At 37.0% G+C, this 27,128-nt stretch overlaps 1 protein-coding gene across 8 annotated transcripts in view; it reads right to left on the reverse strand.

Moving 5' to 3' along the window:
* rg (A kinase anchor protein rugose) overlaps positions 1 to 27,128 on the reverse strand; it is a 1,617,632-nt gene that overhangs the window by 58,441 nt on the left and 1,532,063 nt on the right. For all 8 annotated transcript variants that reach the window (XM_081738911.1, XM_081738906.1, XM_081738912.1 and 5 more), the window contains one exon: positions 27,036 to 27,108. In XM_081738911.1, the coding sequence (XP_081595037.1) occupies positions 27,036 to 27,108 (73 nt within the window). The remainder of the gene's footprint in view (positions 1 to 27,035; positions 27,109 to 27,128) is intronic.

Genomic DNA, 27,128 nt, shown 5'->3' on the forward strand with positions numbered 1-27,128 from the left:
CATGTCTGTTCTCCCATTCTGGTCGTGTTCTGGCCAGAGCTTGCTTCAAACGCATTAATTGTCGTCGATAACGTTCTCCATTCATAGTTTCACCCGGTTGCAGCAGCTCATAGTACACCACACCTTTCATATCCCACCATATGCACAGCATAACCTTTGCACAGTGAATATCTCGTTTTGGTTGTGATGGACCTGGTTCACCTGGTTTCACCCAGGCCTTTTTTCGTTTAGGGTTCTCGTAATGGGTCCACTTCTCATCACCCGTAATAATTCGATGCAGAAACCCCTTTCTGCTCTGTCGTTGAAGCAGCAATTCGCAAATGGTTTTTCGTCTTTCAACGTCTCTGTCTTTCAATTCATGTGGAACCCAATGTGACATCTTTTGAATCATTCCCATGGCTTTCAAGCGTTTGGAGACTGTTGTTTGATCAACGCCTAATGCTGCTGCAAGTTGTTCCTGCGTTTGACACGAATCCTGCTCGAGCAATGCTGTCAATTCTTCGTCTTGAAATTTTTTTGGCTGTCCAGCTCGCTCTTGGTCTGCCAAGCCGAAATCACCACTTCTAAACCGTGCAAACCACTTCTGACACGTTCGCTTAGCTAGAGCATGGTCACCATACACTTCCACCAAAATACGATGACTTTCAGTCGCACTTTTCTGCATGTTAAAGTAATGCAGCAGGACACCCCGCAAAAACACTTTATCAGGCACAAATTGCGCCATGTTCACTACCAACCACACCAATACCAACTACCAGCCACCAACTACAAACTGGTGTTGTTGACGCTTTAATCCACTGCCCTATACTACGAACGATACGCGATGACAGGGGTTTGCAACACATGTGTGGATACACGGAACTGTGGGACGCTCCGTTCGTTGCGCCATCTCTTGTCCACCCGCACGAATTAATTCCTAGACCAAATATATAAATGAAAGGGTAAATTATAATAATATTGTATTGTTACATAATATCAAATTATATAGTAAGCAACAATGAATATCAACAATTTAATATTATGCTATATCTATTACCTACACTAATATGAGCATACATATTAAAGTCTGAGCAAGACAACATTATGTTATGGAAACTGCTACGAAATAATTTATTTTTAATAAAGGAATGCATACTCTGGTCAGAAAAATAATCGTTTAAAAAATTGAACTGCTTTTTTAAAAAGGTGTTTTTCTGAAAGTTTTAAAAAGTTGGTTTCGGTTTTTCTAAAAACTGAAAAACGAGTTTTTGTGCCAATCACTAATCTATGGTTTGCATTTGTATGTTTTACCACAATCAGAAAGTAGCGAATTTTCTATCTTCTTTCGTTTGGAAACGAAATATTAATAATAACACTACGGTAGATGTAGCTGTTATAAAATACCTAATATGATTAGGATTAGGAATTAGATTTCTGGGCTTTCGGCATCTGTGATCATGATAGTCCGTTACTTGTGAAGGATGAAGTCCCTTGGCGTTCATATTATCCTGGTCATTGGAGAGGAAGAAAGGAATGAGAGGAGGGAAGCAACCTGGGACTATTATGTTAGGTACAATCCCGGCATTTGCTGGTGTGAATAAGAAAAATCGAGAGAAACTCACTCACGATGGCTGTCCTGGAAAAGCTTTTACATTTTTCGACTGTGTCCCTACTGGGAATCGAAGACGGTCCGCTCACATCAAAGGCGAGAGATGCTTACAGGGGCGGATCCAGGACCGACTTCTGGGGGGGGGCGGTGGGTTGTCATACTGCTACTTTTAAGAACTCCAAACTTTGGGATGGGTTTTATTTATATATATAAAATAAGAAAGTTTCCTCTTCTGGGGGGAGGCAATCGCCCCGATCGTCCCCCCCTGGAACCACCCCTGGATGTTTATAAATGAGTTTCAGAAATATTCAAGTACATTCACGAATAAACCATAAGTATTATTTTTAATGGTCGTAGTATATATGCAATAGCAAACACACACAAGGGCCGTCGCTCCTGAAAAACAGTTGACAGACCTTGACTTCTCCGTATGAGCTTTAGCGTCATGGAGATCTATTGTATGTAACCTCTACTTTAATGACAAGATCTGGAAGTGTAATGCTGATATTTTACTACATACATTTCTCCTTAACACAGACTGTTTGTTCTTTTCCTGCAAGCGTTACAGCCTTCTGCACGCAATTTACGACACTTTGCCACCCACGGGTTGTGAAGTTCCTTCTCATAATTTCAAGACACAACCACACTTTACGCACGATCAGTGGTGTTGCTATGTTCATAGCAATTGTAAATAAATCACGTGGATCATCCTTCACCTCGCACTGTCAGGATGACTTTTTTTTTTTTTTTTCTGTTTGTACCGAAGTATATAATACCAAGGAAATTCTAACCACAAACTGAGACGTAAGTAACTTGAAACTCCAGCTAAGATTTCATATTAGTTTTTCTTAGAAATTAGCCGTAGGTAATGAAAACCGCGTGTGACATGACACTACACTTCATTTTTCTTCTGTTTATTTTTTTGTGTCGTCTTCACATTCATGGCTGATGATCACAACACCCGTTAAAGACAGAAATAACCCTACGGGGTGTTAGCATCTTCGTTTCTTTCTTTCTTTCTTTACTATGACAAAGATATGCCTATGATTAAAAACAAACTCTTCTGTTCTTGGACAGTAAGATTTCAGTTCTTATAAGAAATAGGAACTAAATAAGTGAGTGTACGGTAGACTACTAAACTATGCAAATTCAATAATAAAACCGGAAGTAGTAAAATATAACTTTCGGTTTACAATAGAGGGAGGTCAGCGATGGAACACGTTCTTTGGACGCTGAATATACAGTGTATCCCAATAAAAAGGTATACACTTTTTGAATGACTGTAACACTAATACTTATTACGATACGGAAAAGTTTCAAAATTCAAATGTAATGTGAACACATGTAGAAACCAGCCATTTATCGAAAGTCTTCAAATTGTTGGCCATTGTGATTCAGACACAGCTGACAACGCTGACGTGTGAAATCCAAAACATTCCTAATCGTTGCAATTCGTATCTGGGCACACTCATTTTCAATGGCTACTTTCAACTCATTGACTATAGCTAGTCCTGTCTACAAAGATTATGCTTGACATACCCCCCAAAGAAAAAAAAATCCATAGGGATCAAATCCGGTGAGCGTGGAGGGTACTCGATACTGCCTTTTTGTCTAATCCATTTGTTCGGTAGGTGTTCGTCACGGGAGACTCTTACGTCGTGATGGTAGTGGGGAGGTGCTGGAAATACCATTTTTAACAGTTATGAGGTGTTATTAAAAAGTGTAACATTTAAATGTAAAATATAAAATATAAAAAATGTTCCATAGTGTATAAATTTTATTGGAACACTCTGTTTATAAAAACAATATATCATTATCTCTTACAAATTTTACTACCTACGTATATAGAAACCAGTATTGCGTCTGCAAGTTGTACTAGATGTTACTATTTCCGGTTTCCGTAAAATAAAAACAGAATAAACTTATTCTTGGACTCTGAATCAATTCCGAAGAGCCATTTCTCACTCTCTTTTATCGTTTTGCTCTATGAAGATCAAGTGAAAGTTGTAGTCAATTTCTACCACTTCCAGTTCTAGTAGAGAGAGAAGTGTGGAAAGAGAATCAATTGCAGGAAACCACTTCTCGCTATCTATTATGTTTCTGCTCTACGACGATCAACGTTATAACTAGAAATGGTCTATTTCTACCACGTTTCATTTGATTTTTAGTCTAGCGTTCCTTTCACCAGCGAGGCTATATGAGATTTGCTCCAACAGCTTTTAACGTGGGATCCGAACCACATGAGCTCCCGCTAGGAATCGAAGCCGGGTCTCCCACGCAAATGTTAACCACTTAGCCACGAGGGAGCTCGCACGTCTGGTTTGAATAGGGGGTCAAGAGAAGAAAGAGAACCTACATTTGGGACGCTGAATCGATTTCAGAAAAACATTTCTTAGTACTCTTAATGTTCTTGCTCTGACACCTATTGACAGACAGACAGAGACAGACGGACGGACATAACTGTTTTACTGGACTTAGCATAGTTTGGAATTCTAAAATTCGCTCTATTTTACTTTTCCCAAAATATCTGTGGAAACAAAGTGAAAAAAAAATAATAGGCAAAACTCCTTGAGATTATCTTTCCACTTCAAATTAATATCCTATAATCGTATGTCCTATAGGAAAATAAATCGACACAGCCTCTGGGCACGATGTTATCCACCACAAGCTCACGTGGAATGAGACCACATCTATAATTCTTCACATTACATATGAGCACTCTGCTACTTAAAAGAAACCTTAATCACCTCTTTCGTACACTGCTGAATTTGTATTAGACTCAACAGGAATATGAACACAAAAACATTCAGGACAGTTAAAACTAGCGGAAACTCGAGCCCAGAATGGATTCCTGATTCGAAACTGAACACCCGACACCTCTCAGCTATTGCTACCAGCACTTTTCGTACTTCTGTTTTTTCTCTGTCTTATACTATTGATTAATACCAAACTTGATAGAGGCACGAACAGAACTTTCGAGAATAGTTAAAAACGCCCATCTCTTTAGAGGGATTCGAACCCAAGCGAGTTTTGCCTCAGACCACACCGGCTAATTATCGCTTTTTATGGAGTTTGGTTTATTACAAAGTCCTTTATATAGGTCTATTTACTCTTTCTGTCCATGTGCTCGTCCAGGAGAATATATTGCATGACACTGCTCCAGTCCACACAATTTCTGTTGCCAAGGTTGCAGCGGAAGACTGTAGCTTCGAAGACACACAGTATCCACCCTATAACTCAGATTTAGCACTGCAGCCAAGAGAACAACAGCCGTGCGGACTGGACATATGGACGTTTAGTTCTCGTCGATTATCGAAAGCAATCTTCTCCACTAAATGCAGAAACGCTTACCATTTTAGTCACGAGGAATGCTCATAATTAAAATTATACTGAAGACAATTTGATCAAGGCGAATCATCTCCTTTCACTCACTTTAGCTATGGGCTGGGGCTGCTTGTCAACGATATATCCTACAGACAATTTTAATTGGAGGACGAAAATATTGCCCGTGGAGGCATAGTATGCACACATGTCCTTCTCTCCACCCAGCCAGCCACAAATAAAGATGATAGTTGGAACCATGTGGATGTGAAGGAAGGAGAAGCGACTAGGTGGTCTATACAGGAAGAAACCGTTCACTAATTGCCTCGTAATTAAGTTCTGTCGACCTTTCTGCACTTCCTCTGCCAGTCATTAGCCCCCCAGTCTCATTCCGTTTTGCACACCACCCACAATGGTAACATTTCATCTTCGTTCAGGGAAAGGAAAAAAATCTACCCTATTCGTCAGTCCAAAAGATGCCACAAAAAAGTTATTAAGGATGTTTTAAATAAAAACATTGTTAAATCTTTATACTGAACTTTTTTTAAAAGTACATACAGTATATATGCACATAACATAACATTGAAAGATATGAGTTGTCAGAGTTATTAGACCAGTATATTCTTGGGCCCAAGATATAATTGTGAATATTAAGAACCTATGTTTTCATGTAAAGTCATAACAACGCGTTTTAGATTTTAATTAACTCAAAATATACTATATAGTATTGGCCAATAGCTATTCTAGCTTTTATTCAATGCTTGAAACATCCATTGCGGATCAAATCCCAAGATGAAAAAGAAAAGAAAGATAAATGAAATAAAATGAAATCTTTAAGTTTTACGTCCCACGTTATGGCGCCTAGGCTAAAGGAGACGGTGATGATGTGAAATGAATGAAACGGTCTGGGATCGGACCAGAAGTAAATATTCTACCATTGAGCCACCGCGGCCCTAAGAAAGAAAGGAAAACGAGAAAGAGAAAGTGACAGGCTCAGTGGCGGCTCCTGGGGGAAGTAAGTAACTGTGGCCTATGGGATGCGAAGGTTTAATACTGTATTCACAAAAGCTCTCTATTGATTTCTGCCTTTAGCCAATTGGATCTACTTTCTACTTTGTATTGCTACGAGCTATCTTATATTGTTCTCCTTATCTGTGCCTAGATATTCCTAATGGCCTCTTTTCGATTGGGTTTCCAGTTTAAAATTTTGAAAGCATTCCTACTTTCTTCCATTCTATAGTTACATGACCTACCCACCTGATCCTCCTAGATTTATTGATCCAACAATGTTAGATAAACCGTATAAATTATGCAGTTTTTCGTTATGAACTTTCCACATTCCCCAATCCCGTCCGTCTTGGGTCTGAATAATCGCCTTACGGTTTTATTTTAAAATATTTTCAGTCTGTGCACTTCCCTTAAAGTAAGCATGTTTCGCAACCGTACAGCACAACAGGCATAACCATCGTTTTATACTGTAAAACTTTGTCCCATATAGGTTATAGGTAGAGCGTTAATAAAAAGAGCGTCCGGAATCAACTCTCACTACCAGCTTTTATTATAAAAAATCCACTATAAAAAGTATTTTTACAAAATACTATACAAATAATCTCTCCAAGTTTACAAGGTTAGTTACAGATAGTCTTTGACAGGATTTCTACAGAGCCCCGTAGCAGGCTAAGCAGAGTGGAGTTTGTGACCCAATGCTCCGTGGCAAGCAGAGGGATCGTTAAGTGACCAAAAGAGCCCCGTAGCAGGCTAAGCGGCTGAGGTTAGGATTCCCAGACAGAGCCCCGTAGCAGGTACTGTGGTGTTGAAGGTACAGGAAATACTGGGGCAGGTTGTTGGTATTGATTGCAATTAGGTGTCGGATTACATAACGGATAAGTTGGTTGTTGATGGTGTGCGGGGAAGGAAGCGCTAGCAACCGCCGATGAATTTAAACTGGTGACTGGTGAATTTTGATCGCAAAGCGAATAGATTGCTTGTTGTAGTTCTACGTAATCACGTTTTTTCATTAGATCGTGAGCCTTATCCAGATTATGTAAGTGTGACTATAAATCTTGAACTGTTGTGAATGTTTCTAATGCGATGTTTTGTAAAAAGTTTTTCTTTAATCCTAATGATAAATAATATATTTTCTGTTCCTCGGTGACCAGAGGCAGAACTTGTCGTACAACTCTCAATTTCCTTAAGACATATGCATCAATTGGTTCATTTTCGCCCTGTTGAACCTGAAAAATTTCAAACTCAGCCCTATATGCAGGTAATTTTGGTCTAGTCAAGTCAACTAATTTAGCTTTTAATTGTTCATAATTAAGTGAATCCAATTGGTTCTGTGCTTTTAACTGTAACACTAAATCAAGAGCCATATCCTGAAGGTACATAGGTAATAGTTCTTTCTTTTTCTCTGCATTCCAAGAATGCAATAATGACGCAAGATGATCAAATACCATAAAGAATCTATCGGGGTCCTCCGTAACGTGTCCCGAGTATTTAGTAAGGTGTGGAATATTGAAAGAAGAGCGAGAATTCTGTTCCATGTTTGCACCGTCCTCCGGAAAAGTGTTTTTTCCTGACTTTGTATGAGGCATGCACTAAAATAAAGTCAAGTCCGAGTCACTAATTTCACAAATAAGAAAATCACATATCTATGAGAAAAGAGTTCACTTCCAGTTAATAAACCATGTAAAACTTTGTCCCATATAGGTTATAGGTAGAGCGTTAATAAAAAGAGCGTCCGGAATCGACTCCCACTACCGGCTTTTATTATAAAAATTCCACTATAAAAAGTATTTTTACAAAATACTATACAAATAATCTCTCCAAGTTTGCAAGGTTAGTTACAGGTAGTCTTTGACCGTAAGGTCGCAGACAGGATCTCTACAAAGCCTCGTAGCAGGCTAAGCAGAGTGGAGTTAGGGACCCAATGCTCCGTGGCAAGCAGAGTGATGGTTAAGTGATCAACAGAGCCCCGAAGCAGGCTAAGCAACTGAGGTTAGGATTCCGAGACAGAGCTCTGTAGCAGACTAAACTAGGAGATAGGATAGGCGTAGTCCCGTAGCAAACTAGAGGCCTTGGGTTAGGTTACTCCTAATGTTCCGTGGCAAACAGTAGGAAGGACACCAGAAAGCTAGTACCTAGTTGCTGTCGTCCACCAAATTTATAGGGGTCCTCGGGTGGCAGTGACGATGCTGCTCCGATGTCATAGTCTGCTTCGTGGGAGGAGCCAGAAGTCCGTCGTCTGCAGGTGATAGTGGATCCATCTGGTGTGTAGAATCCTCTTGCAAAACCATGTGGTGGTGTTTGTAAACAGTGGCGTGTAGATTTGTTTATAGCAACACCACGTGGGACATTACAATCCCTTTTAATATTCAAATTCACCGACAGGATTCGAGAAGACAAAAGATGTTGGTTTGAATAATAACGCGAATTCCCTGCTTTTATTTGACATTTAATTTCTTCGTGGATATGGTTTTGGTCTGTTAATGCTGATACTAAATATCTGAAAATGTTCACTTTGTCGAAAGTATTATTTGATATTTTCACATAACCATAATTTGCAGTATTACGGTCACGGCGAACTTGAATGTATTTAGTTTTCTCTGCGTTTACTTCTAAACCAATGTCCGTGCAAGCGTTTAATAAGACCTCTGCATTTCTTTCTATTGTTCTCCTATCATCCCTATTAAATTTACATCATCAGCATGCCATAACTTGGTGAATCCGATTCAACTCTAGGCCCTGGTTGGTATCTTTGATAACAAAACTGAACAATAATGGAGACAATAATCTCTTTGTTTCAGACCATTCTCGACGTGAAAGCTCGTAATTATTTTCCTACTCAGACTTTATTTTGGGATTCATTTAAACACATCTTAATTAATTTAACTAGCTTTCTCGGTATTTCAAATTCGATAAGAATGCTACATAATATTTCCCCCCTAACAGTCGTAGGCTTTTCTGAAATTGGTGTATACGGAGTATTGCATTTCTATTTCTTTTTGAGTATTTGGCGCTCTATCTGATCGATTTCACCTAAATTCGCACTGACAATCTCCAGTAATTTCATTCTGCATGTGGGGTAAATCTTGCTAACAGTACATTTGAAAGGATTTTATTGAATGTTTACGAAAGAGAGATGTCACGATATTTATTACAATTAGTTTTGTCGCCTTTCTTGTGAATTGGGACAATGATTGAGTCTTTGCACTTTTGTAGCAATTCATCCTTGTGCTAGATGAGGAGAATGAGTTTGTGTATCTCGTTCCACAGCTCTTTCCCTCCAACTAAAAACAAACCACAAATTTAATGTACACCCGAAGATTTGTGTTTCTTAGTTTCTTTATAGCAATTTCTATTTCTGTCTGGTTATGCTCTGGAATATATGGTTCTGCTGAATGTATTTCACTTTCTCCGCGCACATTATTTTTTGGCTGCGTGTAAGCAAATCGTCAAAGAAATCTTTCCATCTATTCAAAATACTGCGCCGTCCGCTTTAATATATACGCACGAGGTTACAACCTTTCTCTAATTCGTTGATGCCTTTATACACGCCCCGAATATTTTGGTTTTTACTCTTATATTAAGTTCAACAATTTAAGCTTTCAAAAGATCGCGTTTCTTTGTTCTAAAAGTTGTTCAAGTTTCCCGCCTGATATCAACGAAATTTTGTGTAGTTCTATCGTTCGAATTTTGTAGCAAACGCAGTTTTGCCTGTTTTCCCTTCTCTGATAGTTCAGTGCATTCCTGGTCAAACCAGGGTTTGTTCTTACGTATTTCCGCGCGTCCCAATTTTCCTTTTGCTGAAATTTTAACGGTATTCCTAATATTAACCCAAGTATCCTCAACACTAATGCATTCTGAACTTTCTAAAACCGAAAATCAGTTCCACACTTTAATGTGGTATTTCCCTCTAGCCTGGCTCTCCTCTAATTTCTTTAAATTAAACCTCTCGTTATCAGATGTTGAATAGTCCCTTTATTCAGCGATATTGGCTTCCTTATTATCGCTACTACCAGGTAGTGATCAGTGTCACAGTCAGCTTCTCTAAACAACCGAACATAAATTATGCTAGATCAGTAGTCGCCAAACTTATGAAGCTTCTGAGCTATTGTATAGTTTTTAAATCCTACTGTGAGCTACCAGCCAAAAGAATTACCAGCATTTTTTTTAACATCTTACATTTGTTTGTTGCCTATAAACTTAACAGTTCTAGTAAATATGAAATCAAATTATCCAAGTTAGCAAACGTCTAATATACTCACGAAAAACATAAGTGCACAATCTCACGCGTATACAATCAACTATGAGATGAGGCTGACAATGACAGTTGCACGGGAGAAACAAGCAGTTGTTGTCAGCGCCCCCTGTCGTTAGCATCAGCTCAGTGGAAGAATCAAGGTTAGCCAACAGAAGCGTTAACGCGATCTACCGAAAATGTCTCCGCGAGCTACTAATAGCTCGCGATCGACGGTTTGGAAATCACTGTGCTAAACTGTCTTCTCTCTACCAAAACATGATCAATTTGATTATGTGTATTTTCTATCTAATGAGGTCCAAGTGTATTTATGAACGTCGCGATGTGGGAATTTTCTACTCTTCACGAGAACATCTACATAGATTGAGATGAGGCAGATACGATTATTTACTCGAGACGAGACCAAAACTGTATGCATAAACTCTCTCTCTCGATTCCATCCTTAGCTGTTGGCGTGGGAGACCCGGGTCCGATTCCTGGCTGGAGCTCATGTGGTTCGAATTCCACGTCAATCAGAAGGTCCACGTCTCATATAGCCTTGCTGCTGAAAGGGACGCTAAACTCAAAAGTCGCCTCGCTTCCATCCTTAGCATAGATCGAGAAAGGTATCCGCAGTTTACCACTGAGCCATCATAATTCCACGGTATGAAGTTGATGGAGGAGGAAGAAGTTACGTTTCCATTCGAAACAGGTGTATATGGGTACGGGGGCAAACGATCTGAAAATAAATTTCCATTCTTTGATTCTTCTATCCGCATGCAAGAAAGATATTTATTGATATTTATTTAACATCACACTTTGCCCGTCCTAGCTCTTGTGTTAGTCTTGCTACACATTTAATACAAACTGGGTGAACTCTAAGCTGCATCTGGATAAGAGTCAGGGATGTAGCCTCGGACAGTGGCGTAGGGAAGGGGGGCCCGGAGGGGCCGGCTCTCCCCCAAAGAGGTCCGACAATGTACTTTGGTACTTTGATGTTTGTAATTTTTTATATATTTTTGTTTATATATTTTTTTGTTTGTAATTTTTCTATATGTACCTATAACAGCACTTGCCCCCCTCCAAACACACATCCTGGCTACGCCACTGGCCTCGGAGATGGGGGGAGACCCTCAAATGGGGTTCGCCTTTTGAATCATTTAATAGTTACAGCAAATGAAGGACGTACGAAAGAATATAAAACTAAATATTTGAAAAAACAAAAGAATATGTCAACATGTTAAAATAATTAAAAGAACTTACATTAATCATCAACTTTGAAATGAAATTATTATTTTTCCAGTTTAATATTCCCCTATTATGCCCTTTAATCTAAAGGAGATGAATATGAAAGTGAATGATTATGCAATTAGTTTTCTGCTCTCCTACCGAGAATCGAACCTGAGACCAGTTGCACCAAAGATACACACTCTAGCCACTAGACCAGCGGGAACGGCAATTATCCACTTTGTTATTCCTACCTGCCGAACTAGCATCGGTATAATTAGGATATTTTACTGGGGGGATGGCCAATTCTGAGAATTGAAAGAACCTTACCTGTGGGATTTCTAAACATACTACATATATAGTATAAAATAAAACCTTAACAGGAAACAAACTACTTCCCTTGTGTTGACAGTTAATATAAACCATGTTTTGTAATTTATCTTGTTTAGATTTTTTTTTTTTTTTTTTTTTTTTTAATAACAGGCGCCTAATGAACTGTGGCGTCATCCTCAAATAATTGGTGCAAAGGTCTTAGGATGAGTTGGGAAGACACAATATGGTACAGATTATCACACGCGAGTCGCGGTTCTAATTATTATGTCTCCACGAAAAGACGCCAGAAGATACTACATTTAAATAAGTACAGCCTCAAGCGCATGTCACACAAATTGATCTCTCTTCTAGTTGGTCTCCCTCTCCATAGATGGCAGTTGGTTCTCAACACGGTAGTCTTCCAGCTACAAGCTGATTTCATGGGAGCAACAACACTTTCCGACGTCATCCTGTGCCAAGCAAATTCTAAGGAGTTAGGTACAGCGGGGGACACTTCTAAATGGTACAGCCATATGGAGATTTACGGCTAAGGTGTACCATTTAGAAGTGTCCCCCGCTGTACAAGGGAAGTAGAGTGCGAAATCCTGGGTGGGATGAGGGGGAATTTCTCTTACTTAATATTTTTGAAAGAAAATTCTCCCTCACTAAAAACTTAATGAGGTGGAGTGAATAAAATTATACTATTGGTAGAAACTTGTACATCAGCTCCGTGCCATGGAATATCAGCGCCCGGGACGAAAGTATACGAAGGTGCCCCTGTCCCATACATATGAGTGAGGTCGACAGATCAGCCGCAAAGGCTACCACGGCTGGCGCGAAGCGTAAGAAAATTTTCAAAAATAAACCCTGTTTTTCCTTGATTTTGAGCACTTTTTATTACTTTTTCCTTCCATTTTATATATGTGCACATGCATTTTCTTGCCGAATTTTGCGCTTCCTTTCTTCGGCGCCCGAGGACGTCGCCCCGCTCGCACCTCCCACGGCACGGTACTGTTGTAAATTAATTACAGTAACTAATACATAGGACTAATTAATATATATTTGACATGTAGGCCTAATGAATGAGTCAACTAGTGATTAACGCAACGGTATCCTTAATCTTACTTAGTTTAATTATTATGATTAAACAATCGATTTTGGCTAATACTCTTCCAAATTACTTTACAATGTTTTTAGTTCCGTCAGACCACCTTGTACGAAGATGTTTCCAACATCGCTTCTTGTTTCTTAGTATCCAGACAAGGATTGTTTTCGTACATCGATCGTCATTTCTTCTTGCGATATGTCGCACCATTGCCACTTCTATATCTTTCTTTCGATTATTGTATGTGTCACTCCTTTCACTGTCTTTCTATACTTCGTTTCGTGGTCTGTAGACGGGGAATGTTTGGTTTTGTTAGTGTCCACCCACGTCTCCCATACATATGTCAAAGCAGGCAGAATGCATTTATTTAAAATTTTACGCTTTAGTCGCATTGGTGTTTGATTTTCAATATAATGCTACTCCTTTCCGAATGTGCTATAGTCTAACTTAATACGTCTGTTAAGTTCTTCTGTCTCAGACTGAAGTATTCACTTCAATTCATATTTTCATCTTCAATTCTTGACTTGGTTGCGAAGTTGTTCTGTTGAACATCAATTTTGTTTAGTTCATATTCATATTCAACTCGATTTCCTTGCTCTCCGAATTAAATTGTACCATATCTCACTAATCCGTATTGCTGTTTCGATGCAATCAGCGAAACAAAGATGGGTCAGATATTTTCCTTTTACATCATTCTTTTGTTCTTCCAGATGAGAGATCGAAACACATATTGGAGTAAATTTGTAGAAATAATAATAATAATAATAATAATAATAATAATAATAATAATAATAATAATAATAATAATAATAATAAAGATTGGAAGAAGTAGTACTGCCCTGACGTACTTCTTCCATATTCTTATTGTCTTTGTAAGTCAAATAGTTGGATATGCGTATTGGCTTGTTCATAAATATTATCTATAACTTTCATATGTAAGTCTTCGACATAACTTGATTAACCGCCGAGATCTTCACCGAATCGAAAGCTTTTTTAGTCAATGAACGAAGAACATAAGGGTAATTCATATTCGTTTGATCTTTTTATCAGTTTCCGAACCACCTACTGTGCTGTAACTACTAAATCAGCCTGTTTTCTTGGTTAGGGGATGTTTATCGAATAGAAATGTCAATGCTTTCGTAAGCTTCGGAATTTCACAAATCTAGTCATAGCAAACATCGGAACACAAGAAGCATATATAAAAATTTACCAGATATCAAAACCCTGAAGCCTGACCCAAAGCATCAAAACGGATCTGTGGAAGTAGTGGCACGACAATGAAATACGTGGACATCCCACTGACAAGTTGAAATATCAATGGAAAAAGACACCGAACTATTACGATACTGTGTCTATCTTCAGCACTAGGATATATCTGTCCCTTCATCTTTGCTTTATTTCACTTCTGTTTCATCACTTGAATATAATTTGCTGTTGAATATTAAATTTCCTTCAGCATTTCTTCAAGGATTTTAGTGGTTGAATCATTCTCTTTTGGGAGGCGGAGATACGATCTGCTTCAGTCCCCTGCTTAGGCTCTGCTTTGTCTTTTTCAGGATTATGTTGTATCCAATTGTTTTTCCTTCAAGGTTGCTGTTCAACTTCCTTATATCTTTTATAATGCGTTTTCATATTGTTTTGCAAAGTTCCACATATTCTCATTTAGATGTCAAATTGTCACAATTATTAATTTCCCTTCTCTTCTTCATCAGACATCGTGTTTCATCAGAGATTCTCTTTGCGTAGCAACTGAATTCATCAGAAGTTTTGCCATCTCCCCTTTAGCTTCTGAAATGTCCACATCCTCTTCGACTGCGGCGAAAAAGTTTCCCAGCCCCAGTTGAAATGAGTTACACTGCTCTTGAAGAGTCTTCTTTTCAACAGACGTTGTTGTCAACTTACAAACTTAGTGGTTTTCAGATTCAGTTGCATCTTACTACTCGATGGTCGATTTCTTTGTGTTTTCAATTAGGAACTTTCTGATTTGACAGGATGTAGTCAATTTCACTTGTTCTTTCACGTGGATGTCGCTATATATCCATATTTTACGGGACTTTTCCTCAGAGAAGGGATTCATAGCATACATCTCCTCGGATTCAGCGAATTCTACTAAAAGGTTTCACGTTTGTCTCGGAGTGCTCATTATAAGTACAAATACGTTCTGAGAAACATGAATAAACAGTAGATTCTGGATGTCGTAAAAAATGTTTGATTTGATTTGATTTGATTTTAGAGACCGACCTCTGTGAGCCATGATCCTGAGCCCACAGATGTCTGTACAGGAATCATGGCGCAAAAAGCTCGTTCCACAACATCCCTTAGATGTTCTATAGTATTAAGATCCGGTGAGTTAGAAGGCAATTCATATGTTGCAACTCCGTGGAATGTTCCTCAAGCTCTTTCCCGTATAAATCAAATCAGAGATCAAGGTGCTACGGATTGTTACGAAGGGAAAATAAACTCCTGTTTGATTTGAACATTTTGTTCTACTTGATCGTTCTGTAAGTGTAATTTCATTGATAGGCAATAAGGGTGAGGTAAAATTTCTAAATATTGGATTGGCCCATGTCTCTTTTTAGTGAAACTGTGTAAAAAATGTTTTGCAATGCGTATTATGGTATTCGATAAAGAATTATATGCTCTACAAAATAGTGCCTTTAGTTATTATATATATATATATATATATATATATATATATATATATATATATATATATATATATATATATATATATATATATATATATATATATATATATATATATATTGATTAGGGACCGGATTTTAAGGTGCAAAAATGTGTTAATAGGATATTTTTATTAAGTACTATAGTGTATGTTACGTGAATATCGATTCCCGGTGGGAGTTCATGTGGTTCGGAATCCACGTTAATCAGTAGGTTCCGTCTCATATAGTCTCACTACTGAAAGGGAAGTTAAACTCAAAATCCAATCAATCAATTTATTCATTACAACAGCAAATATTGTTAAAATCGTGGCTTTAAACAGTTGACATAAATTGCAAAATTGTTTTATTTAATCTCATAAACTTGTATAACATTCAACATTCTTGTAATAAAACTGTGGTTAAACCAATTCGTTTTTTTAAAAAAAAAAGAAAACATTAATTTAGCAATATTGTGGCCTGAGAAACCGTTGCATAGTACTGAGTTTTTAGAAACTGGCTATACTTGATTATGCACAATATTTCTATGTCTTCGAACGTTAATTTCTGTCGCTTGGAGCTCAGGAGATCCTTGTATACGGAGAAACTTCGCTCGACATCAACGGAAACCAGTAGTGCATATCTTGTAAGCACATAGACAGGAAGTTCAGTTGACGTTGCAAAGGTTTCTACGTCCGGATTGTTTCACAAATTCAGTTTAAATTTGTCCCTAGCAAATCTGTCAAGACTGCATCTAAATTTATGGAATATTATGTGTAAACCAGATTGAAAATAGAACGTATTGTTATGTCCATATTTAAAAAAAAAAAAAAAATAGAAAGAAAAGGACAATAAAGGTGCTGAAGGTTAAAAGAAGTAAAATAAGGGGGAAATTTTATTAATCTAGCAAAAAAGGTGCAACAAAGTGCGTTCATTTCAGTTCGTTTTATGTCCGGAAATACATATTTTGTACTTTGGTTGTTATAACAACTACATTTTTAGAAAAGGTGCTGCACCTTAAAATCCGCTCTCTAATAATGATATGTTTTTTTGTTTTTGTTTTTAAGATCATTAAAATCGAGTGTCAAGTCGACAAAAAGGAGCATTTTCGACACTGCTTTCCGCATTTAAATGAGGTGTTAGAGCCACAGAAACTCCTTGATAGATTTGTGAAGTGTATGGCTGGCAAAGAAGCCATGCTCCTTAGGACGCCTCTAAATTGGTGTAAGCCCGCCTTTCCCAACCTGGAGTCCGCAAGCCAATCTGAGAAAAGCATTTTGCTTAAAAGTTTCTTCGTTTGATCCTGACATTTCCAAGTTAGTGGTTGAAAAACAACACCAATCATCACATTGACTGAAGTTGTGTACCTCGGTGAGTCATACACTTATTATCATGTTAACTTGTTGAAGTTAATACATTTTATTTTATTTTATTTATTTTTTTTTCAGGAAAGTTCTTTTTTCTATACCTGATGGGTAGGCTATTGTGGTTCAGATTTGTTTACGTACTGGATTAATTTATATATTTGCAACATCTTAATCAAGGTGTTCGGCCCCAGGTTTGAAACTCACGACAACGCGATTACGGAGTAAGCACCATATGTAACGAGTGCTAGTGAGAATTATGCTAAGTTTAATTGTGTATTTTCAAGCTGAAACTAGTGCGTTTAGCATTTCTTTTGTCTTTGAAGCTTCTATGTTATGTGAAAGTTTGAGAGGAAGTAAAGGGAAATTGGCTCAGTTCCTTCTGTTTTATTTAGCGAAGTGGAACAAGATGTGAAAGAATTGATTTTATTTTCTTTCTCAAGAAGCTTAGGGTCATATTTTTGAAGTTATCATTAAAATAGGTCCGGTTAGACCCACAGTGCATATCTCCTCACTAGAAATTGGTTTATTCTTGTTTTATGAATGAAACCGAGACAACTAAGGTCCAGGACAAATAAACTAGTTAAAGATAACCATAATACGGAAATCTGAAGGTGAGTATTCTACTTTTTCTTGGTAGTTTGGGAAGTATGTGTGTTAATTTCAAGCGGTCGTCTTTTGAACTCCATTCAAATTGAAATAGGAAATCGATCAAAGAAATTGTTCGAGTTTACGGAAAATCCAGGGGAGAGAAGGTAGCGGGTTTGAACCCAAAACCTCATAAATGTAAAAGTGACTTTGTTCTTTTCAGGTTTAATAATAAGAGATTAATAATTCGATCAAGCTGTGTTTGAAATATTTATTGAATCAGTTATAAATATATTAATTGAATTTTTTTTTTTTAAGTGAAACGAATTTCTAGAATACTCGTGTTTGAGTTGTTTAGGATGTTTGTACTGTTTGATACCGGATAGAAACGATAATTTTAGTAAGCCTAATAATTATAGGCTGTTGAAATTAAATACGGCTTATTTTTGGCTAGTTAGGTTGCCTAATAGAAGCTTGAAATTTTTGGAAATAATTTTTTGAACGAAGTATTATATCTTTGCTTTTTCGGGCGAAACCTAATTGACTCTGAATATAAAGGAAATCTTCCTTTGATATTAATCGTATTAGGAACATATTGAAAATTAATATTAATTTTTCAGTTCATATGTTAGAGGTCATTGATTGGCCTGATATTATCGAAAATAGAATTTCTACTTTTGAAACTGAATTACCTTTGAGACACATAATTGACTTCCAGAAACTGATAGTTACGTCTGGAGACTTGCATTTATCTAAATTAAGTCCCATATTGATGATTGAATCCAGTGCGGACCTTCGTCGACTTGAAGAATTTTTGATTGTAATATATTGTAACAAAAATATTTCCTGGAAATTGTGTGTGTTGTTATTTGTTATATTGATATTGTATTGTGTGGTTTATATTTCCCTCTGGACTTCAGATTAACAGTTGATGACCACATCTTCCAGTAGCTCTTCGTCGCGTAAGCCTCCTTCTGTGGCTAATCTGGACTGATGTTTTCCCCACCTTATATGATAGGCTGCAGATGGGGGCGTTTCACATACCACTGTAACATGATTATACCACTGCAAAGAAACAAAAAACACTCATACCCGCACCCATATATATATATATATATATGGGCGGATCCAGGATATGATCAAGGGAGGGGCTAAACCATATTTTGCCGTTTTATCCACTGTAAAGCAGAATTGAAGCCCATTTTATCCAGTGTATACCTGAGCGTCAAGGGGGGCTATAGGGATTATAGCCCTCCTTGGATCCACCACTATATATATATATATATATATATATATATATATATATATATATATATATATATATATATATACGTATGTACTAACATGGGAAGAAATATAAATACTAAGCGTATATGTTGCAAGGGGATCTTCAGATGTATTGTACACTCTAAAAAAGGCCGCAGTTTGGAAAAGGTTGGGAAAGGCTGGTTTAAGGTATTCAAAGACCGCAATTTCGCCCTCAAAGGCATGCATCGCACCGGACGCTCCGCTCAGTTCGATGAGGAGCAAGTGAATCAGTTTATTCACGCCGTTACACGGCAAACGACGAAGGAATTGGCAGAGATAATGAAATGCTCCAACAGTACCACAGAACGTCACCTTCCCTCGATGGGAAAGATTCAGAAGTTGAGCGCATGTGTTCCGTACGCTTTGAACGACAACAACAAAAATCGACGAGCCACGATCTCCGTCAGTTTGTTTGCCCGTCAACTCATGGATACAAACAGTGATTTCTCTACCGAATTGTTACCGGCGACGAAAAACCGTCCCTGTATGTCAATATGAAGCAGGTAAATAATTGCTTAGACCCGACAAACAGGCACCACCGCGAGCAAAACAAGATCTTTACACACGCAAAACGATGTTGTGCGTATGGTAGGACTGAGAAGGCATGATCCATTACAAATTGGTTGATCGGAATCAAACAATGAATGCGAAACTTTCCGTCCAAGAAATGCAACAAAACGTAAGGCCACATTGCCACGTTAAATGAATCTTGTAGCCAAGGGCGACGATCCTGTTCCCCCCAAAAGCTCATGTGGAGTCCCCTATTGTATTTATAAATATACAATATTTGCCATAATTTGAGTGCAATTTGTCTTAAAATCTTCATATATACATATACCCTCACCATCTGAATGCCCCCCGCCAAACTTACAGAGAAATCGGCGCCCTTGCTTGTAGCTGTCATAAAAAGAAAAAACTTGCAACCCGATCTTTCTATTTACTATTTACTTGTTACAATTTCTTGAAAGCAAGAAAGGTGTCTCCACACATGCAGCACTGCGCTCTAGTGGACAAACAGTGAACCTCCTCATTAAAAACGTGTATTTTGGCGCACTTTCCCTCCCTGTCCAAAAGAATCGGTTGTTTCGGAAGCGGCGAAACTGTTTTTTCCTTTATGTCAACGAGAGGGCGATAGCAGTTTGAAAGCAAGACGTCCCAGAAAGTTGTACATTGTTCAACTCCTTGCAAGATGGAAAAAAGGTTGTGTATCTCTTTCAAGACTATGTTTACATAGTGAAATATGGTAGGGTTTCAAGATTTTTTTTTTTTTTTAATGACAGCTACAAGATTCATTTAACGTGGCAGTGTGGTCTTAACCTTAAAAAAAGAGAAAAGGCAGAACTAATGGGCCAACCCAAAATTTGGATTTGGATTTGATTTGAGTTTACTATCCCTTTCACCAGCAAGGCTATATGAGACGTGCACCTACAATTTAACGTGGGATCTGAACCACATAAGCTCCTGCCAGGAATAATTCTCAATATTGTCTCGCAAGATTTTATATAGGACTTGCTTTCTCTTTTTTGTTTTCGATTCCAAGCTTGTTTCAAAAGTGTGGATAAAAACTGACTGTGGCCTTTGAAAAGTAGAAACATATTCGATGACGAACGATAAAATATATACATGCGACGTAGACCTATATCTTTTGCCATTTGTAATGACGCGTTCTGTAGAAACAGAACACGATACACTGGAAACTAGCAGGTGAATGGTTTTTCTATGCCATCTCAGTACAAGAAAGAAAGAAAGTTGAAGATTTATACAGGACAGATAGAAACGTGTGATAACAAGCAGCACAACGAAACAAAGGAAACGAAGTAAACCGTCAAATACCTCAGGTCATCCTCGGCTATTTTCAATGGATTTAGCGAAAGAAGTAGGTAGATTTCCTTGACAAGACGCAAGAACTCGAGAACTGAGCATTCGTGCACATTCAACCTACAGTCATGACGTGTATCTTTTCTCGTAAAAGAATAAAACGTAACATCGGAAAAGCGCTTTTATGAAGAGAAAACCTCTCACACTTACAAATCATAGAAATAAAAGGAGACAAAATAAATCCATAGCAAAGTGTAGTGGTTAAACAGCTGCTTACGCCAGAACTGCTTAAGACAGAGGATTTATTGCTGGTTTGGATTCTTGTTTTTGGTTACTCTCCCACCGAAAAGAAAGACGTCCTTTTTGCCATGCTATGCACGTGCATCTTCCCGTTTGCTTCCAATCCAAAGACATCTTTCACCAAAGAGAAGACGTTTTTCTACAACTCTTCCGTGCTGAAAGGTCATTTCTTTTCTTTGGTCTCTCTTCAAATCCTCCGCAGTAAGCTACACTACATATACTGGAATGGAATAAGACTGGAGAATTTATTCAAAATATTTCACTCTTCCAATGCAGTTTCAATCTCAAGCGCAGAGGTGGTCAACGAACCGGGTGTTACGCAAAATCCCTATTCCTTATTTTTGAAGATACGATGAAAATGAACATGTTGAATTTTATTTGGAGGGAGAGGTCTTTGCTTCAATTTCAGCAAAATTAATTTTGCCTATTTCGCCCTATATAGCCTACCTTAGTGATGTGCATTGTTGAACGGAACGATTTTTCCTCTCATTAGTTTCAACCCCAGATTATAGTAGTAACAGTCGGTTGCATAATGATCCGTTAACTTTTAGTTGAGCGAAGACAATCGGCAGATTTAAGTTATATTCTGTTGAATGACAAGTTTTCAAGTCTAGCTTCGCTAAACAGGAGTTGCTTGGAATCTGACAACAATTCTTCGAGGAATTTTCAATTTCGATGCTTTTCTATTTTTAATGCATACGCTGTGATTGGTGGTAGTAACACTATAGCTGAAAATGAATACCGTTAAATGTCTTGTACAATGCAAAAATGTATAACGTTAACATCTTGATGGGTAAGTGTAGCTTCAACGGTGACTATGTACACGGGCACCGATTTCTCTGAAACTTTGGGCGGGGGGGGGGGGGCATTCAGATGTGTGTTTGCTGGCAGAAAGCATATATGAGGATTTTAAGACAAATTGAATTCAAATTATGCCAAATATTGTATATTATGCGGAGCCCAAGTGAGCTTTGGAGGGAAGGGGCTGGCCGTCCAGAATCGGCGCCCTTGACTACCTATATCCCATTCATTCATAAATATAAGTTTCGCGTAACGTTAACGTGTAAACCTCAAAACATATAAGAATTATGGGTTACGTACACATCTAGTTGAAAATATTTAGATATTTTTTAATCCCTATAAACGAAAGCCCATTGATTCACAGATGTAAGTTTTTCACGTGATCCTCTTTACTGTTTAGCAAAATTTATTTCGAGTTAGACTTTAGTGCCTATTTCGCTGTCTATTCTTTGAATTATAAGCGCCTATTTGGCTATCTATCTTTCAAACGTTGTTTTCTAATAGTTAGCAACTGCCGCTCCGCTACGTACACTGCTTGCCTACATGTCTGTCTTTATTTGAACATGGATAGTGATGATGCTGAGGATGAACGTGCTGTATATTATTAAGATAAGAGCAATATTAAATGTAAATAAGGTTGTAATTACTTTCATAAAATCCACAAGTATTTATTTCATCTCAAGCCAATACACTTTAGTAACTAAGAAACACAAATACAAGATATAAACTACAGGCAGCTGTTACTGTTTATCTTTAAGACAGTGCAACATTTAAAGAGTTTACCCGTCAACGCACATGAAACAGTGCTACTACTAGGTAGTAATTATATTTAGATTTGAGCGCTAATATTTGCATAACTTGAACTTGGTCGGCAAACTTTAACTTTTTCGCTGCGAAAATCGACTTAGTCGATCTGAGAATTGCCTTTCGCTGCGGTTTCGTTTATATTTTGTTAAGATAGTCGATTTCATTCGCTTATTGCATACAGAACATGTGATAGTGGTAACGTGTTAAACTGTGCTGCCAACCGGTGGAGATTTCTTGGAACTCTGCAGTTAAGCACGAATGAATACGAAAGCTTTGCGTCATTCTATTGTGGTGTGTTTGAGGGTTTCAGGTTAGCTAAGTAGACTAGAGTAGGAAACAATGCCGGACAACAGTAAGACAATCAGCGACAGTCAGATGACTGCATTTTTGCTAGATTCTAATTCAGATGTGTCAGGAGATGAGGGTGAATTTGAGACCATCCAAATTTCATTTTTTGGCTGATTAATTGTCCCTTTTACAGGAACCATCCGAAAATTTAATTCCGCAACGAAAAGGGTTAAAAAATGTTAAATATAAACAATTAGAACTCTTAATTAATATCACGACTTTAACCTATAGCATACAGCGAGCCGAAGGTGGAAACAACTAGGGCTTACAATGCCTGAACATCAGGTCTATCATAACATTTAATATTGTAGACTTTCGTTTAAACGGGTACCCAATAAAAGGTTCATGACAGAAAGTGTGCCATTAAATATTTTTAAGGTGTTGAGAAATAAGCAGTTCAACTATTTAAATCAATTAAAGAATTTGTGTACATGATTTATACAAGAACAACACACGTAGCTATAGGTAGGTTATTTTTAAGTCAAAAGCATTTTGCACGAACAAAATCCGAAGCAGCAAGTCCCGATTTTACGCTAAAAATATATTATAGCGTATACTTATAGTATACCATGTATTTTATATCATACTGGATAATGTACTTGATTATAAGTAGAGAACTACACAGGAGCGCTCCCAACGGGGGGTCTACCGGATGTGGACCCGTTCCAAAGAAAACTTCATAACTCAACATACATTTGTACACTTTCTCAATAAAACCATACCCTTTTAACAGATAATTGATTGATGTAGCATGAAAATTTGATCTTACACTTCATCCGTACTTTTTCTCTTATAAAAACAATCTAGATCTATCATTCTTTTTTCTAAAAATATAGGTGGAAGTATTTTACAATTATTTATAGTCTTTTCGGGTGCATAAAAAAAAACGCGTTTAATACTAAATAGACGTAGTAGCTTGTAGTATTAGACCCACAAACCTTGGACCCCTCCCAGCAAAAATTTCTGGGTGCGCACCTGGTACTATTTTAATTCTTTATTTCGTTCGTAATTGCGGATATTATCCATTGCAGACTTCATGTCAGAAGTTAACGAACAATCGGTAACGTTGGATCGCTATGGCCCTTTTGTATCTTTTAAAATATGGGACGATTGGAATATGCTTATGCTTAAAGCAAATGCATTTTTCACACAGCACATCATATTTAACTAGACTTGAAGAGGAAACCAGTGAAATCAAAAAATAATATTTCTGTTCATTTCAGACAAAAAAAAAAAAAAAAAAAGAGAGAGAGAGAGAGAGAATACTTCGCTATATAAATCAATGGGCTAAAAATCAAAGAGGTCCAGGTACTCAACATTCAAGAGGAAAATTTTGAACAACGTAATTATTATTATAATATAGGAAACATTATCCTTGTTGGTAAGCAGATCAGCTCACAACGCTTTTTCACAGACTTACGTTACGCAGTGGTGTAGCCACGGGGGGCATCAGGGCCAGGCCCTCCAAATGATTTCCTGGACCCCCAAATGACAAGCTTTTAAGACATCATCGTAGGATTACCTCATTTCAACCATTTAAAAATAACAAAATTTACATTTAATTAATAATTTACGGCAAATTATTTACCGATCCTTACCGATAGAAAAATAGTATAGAATCCTTTCCGTGTAAGAAATGACCAAATGCACAGCTTGCTACTACATCTGCTACAATCGATTGACCTAGTGATATTTTGCTACTTCGTGTAAAACAGGAAGTGAGATATAGCTGTTAATAAAATAATTACGGTGTTTTTAGTCACGGATAAGAAATAAATATTTTTGACAGGAAATCTTAAAGAAATTAAGTGAAATTTCAAAGAAAATCAGTCTTATGTAGATAGGTTCTGTGTACAAGGGCTTAAATTGAAATAGTTATGCACAACGATGCAACGTTTGGTCCAGGACAGTAGTTCTTGGTTAAGCATAATAAAAACTACCTGGTACATAATATTTACGGAGAATAAAACAAGTTTTAAAAAGCTAAAAAAAAAAAGTGTTTTTAGTTTTCCAGAAGGAAACCAAAATTTTTCGGTGTTTTTTTCAGATCCCAAAATCACTAGCTGTTTTTTTTTTTCTTTCTTTGTACATTGTAGCTGCGCCAGGGAAGACCCTAAAAAACGACGGGCCTATCCTACTGGCTACACCTCTGACGTTGCGGCACCTACGATAGAAAACATTGAAATTAAACATGAAAAACTTCTGCCCCTAACAGGCAATACCCTGTCACTTTGTAACTACGAAGTGATCACAGCATGTGACATTTCTTTTTACAAACGAGGATTTTTTTAATGCTACCTGAAAAGCAACACCGTGTATTTTCGCTAACTTGTCTCGCGGGTGGAGTCGTTCACGCTAGTTTGGACAACAACACTCCTTGCTGTCCCCTTCGACGCCTTGTTCCATTAGTTTGCAGCCGCCAGTCGCCATAGTTACCGAGGATTTCCGGCTACCATCAAACTTCATTCACTTGAAGAAGAGGGGAAAAAAGCCATGAAGATGATGTAGTCCAGAGATTGGCGGTTCCCGTTGCACAAAAGCGGTATCAAGTTTCACTCCCTTAAGACCAAACAGGAAGACACAGTTCTTCGTCACAAATATCAAAAACAGATTCGCTTTCTTAAAATCTTCTCCAAGTGCCGCCCATTCATTTAGAAAGATCTTTATGCACCTCAGAAGAAGCTAACAACAACGTATTTCTCTAAATTTTATTTGCAACAAAAGTCGCCAAGTTTTTGTTACAAAATTGGATGGAGACTTAGATTCATGAAATGACTTATGGAGAACATGAGCGTCACTAAGAATCCATAAATTGAGTTTATAGTCCCTTACTTCGTAGCAACAAAAATTAAATTTTAAATTTTAAATAAACTAAGAGGCGTACCAGAAAATCGAAAGACTTTTATTTCAAACTAATATTTCGAAGTGCTATCCTATGGTAATTTTCTTTGAGAAAATATTACGATGGGGAATCATGAAGCACATTTCTACACCCTCCCTTGATAAATAATGTTTGAATTGAGAATCATAAAGTAAATTTCTATTTTCTCCCCTCGAAGTAATAATGTTTGAATTAAGAATCATAAAGAAATTTCTATTTTCTCATTCAATAAATAATGTTTGAACTGAGAATCATAAAGAAATTTCTATTTTTTCATCCAATAAATAATATTTGAATTGAAAATCATAAAGTAAATTCCTATTTTCTTTTTTGAAAAGTAATAATGTTTGAATTGAGAATCATAAAGTAAATTTCTATGTTCTTCCCTAATACGTAATAATGTTTGAATTGAAAATCATACAGAAATTTCTACTTTCTCATCCAATAAAGACTGTCTGAATTGAGAATCATAAAGAAATTTCTATTTTCTCATCCAATAAACAATGTCTAAATTAAGAATCATAAAGTAAATTTCTATTTTTTTCCCCAATACTAATAATGTTTGAATTGGCAATCATAAATTTATATTTTGTTCCCTGATAAGTAATAACGTTTGAATTGAGAATCATAAAATAAATTTCTATTTTCTCCCCTAATAAGTAATAATGTTTCAATTGAAAATCATAAAGAAATTTGTATTTTCTCATCGAATAAACAATGTCTGAATTGAGAATCATAAAATAAATTTCTATTTTCTTCCCTGATAAGTAATAATGTTTGAATTGAGAATCATAAAAAAATTATATTTTCTCATCTAATAAAGAATGTCTAAATTGAGAATCATAAAAAAAATATATTTTCTCATCCAATAAAGAATGTCTGAATTGTTAATCATAAAGTAAATTTCTATTTTTTTTTCCTAATACCTGATATTGTTTGAATTGAGAATCATAAAGAAATTTCTATTTTCTTATTCAACAAAGAATGTTTGAATTGAGAATCATAAAGAAATTTCTATTTTCTCATCCAATAAAGAATCTTTGAACTGACAATCATATTATCCCTCAATAAATAATATTTGAATTAAGGAAAATAAAGTAAATTTCTACGTTCCCCTCCAATAAATATCACAAAGATTTTATCACATTTATAGCCTACATAAGAACCTGTCATGTTTGTATCAACACGCTCAACAATTATTATTATTAATAATAATAATTTTAAATTAAATCAATATACTATACAAGTACATATGGAGCCCTAAAACGTAACTGTTCACTTAGTTTAGAACTGCAACTAAACAAGACTACCCATAAATGTGAATGATTGGCGACATCACTGATAACGAATGCCTATAGCACTTACCTCTCTGTTTGTAGCCGAAGATGAGGTCAATCCACTGATGAAGCTGACATGATACAAATTCTGATTCCAAGGCCTGCAAAGAAATAATAAATA

This window comes from Thermobia domestica, chromosome 14, assembly GCF_964235325.1.
Source record: "Thermobia domestica chromosome 14, izTheDome1.hap1.1, whole genome shotgun sequence".
NCBI lineage: Eukaryota > Metazoa > Arthropoda > Insecta > Zygentoma > Lepismatidae > Thermobia > Thermobia domestica.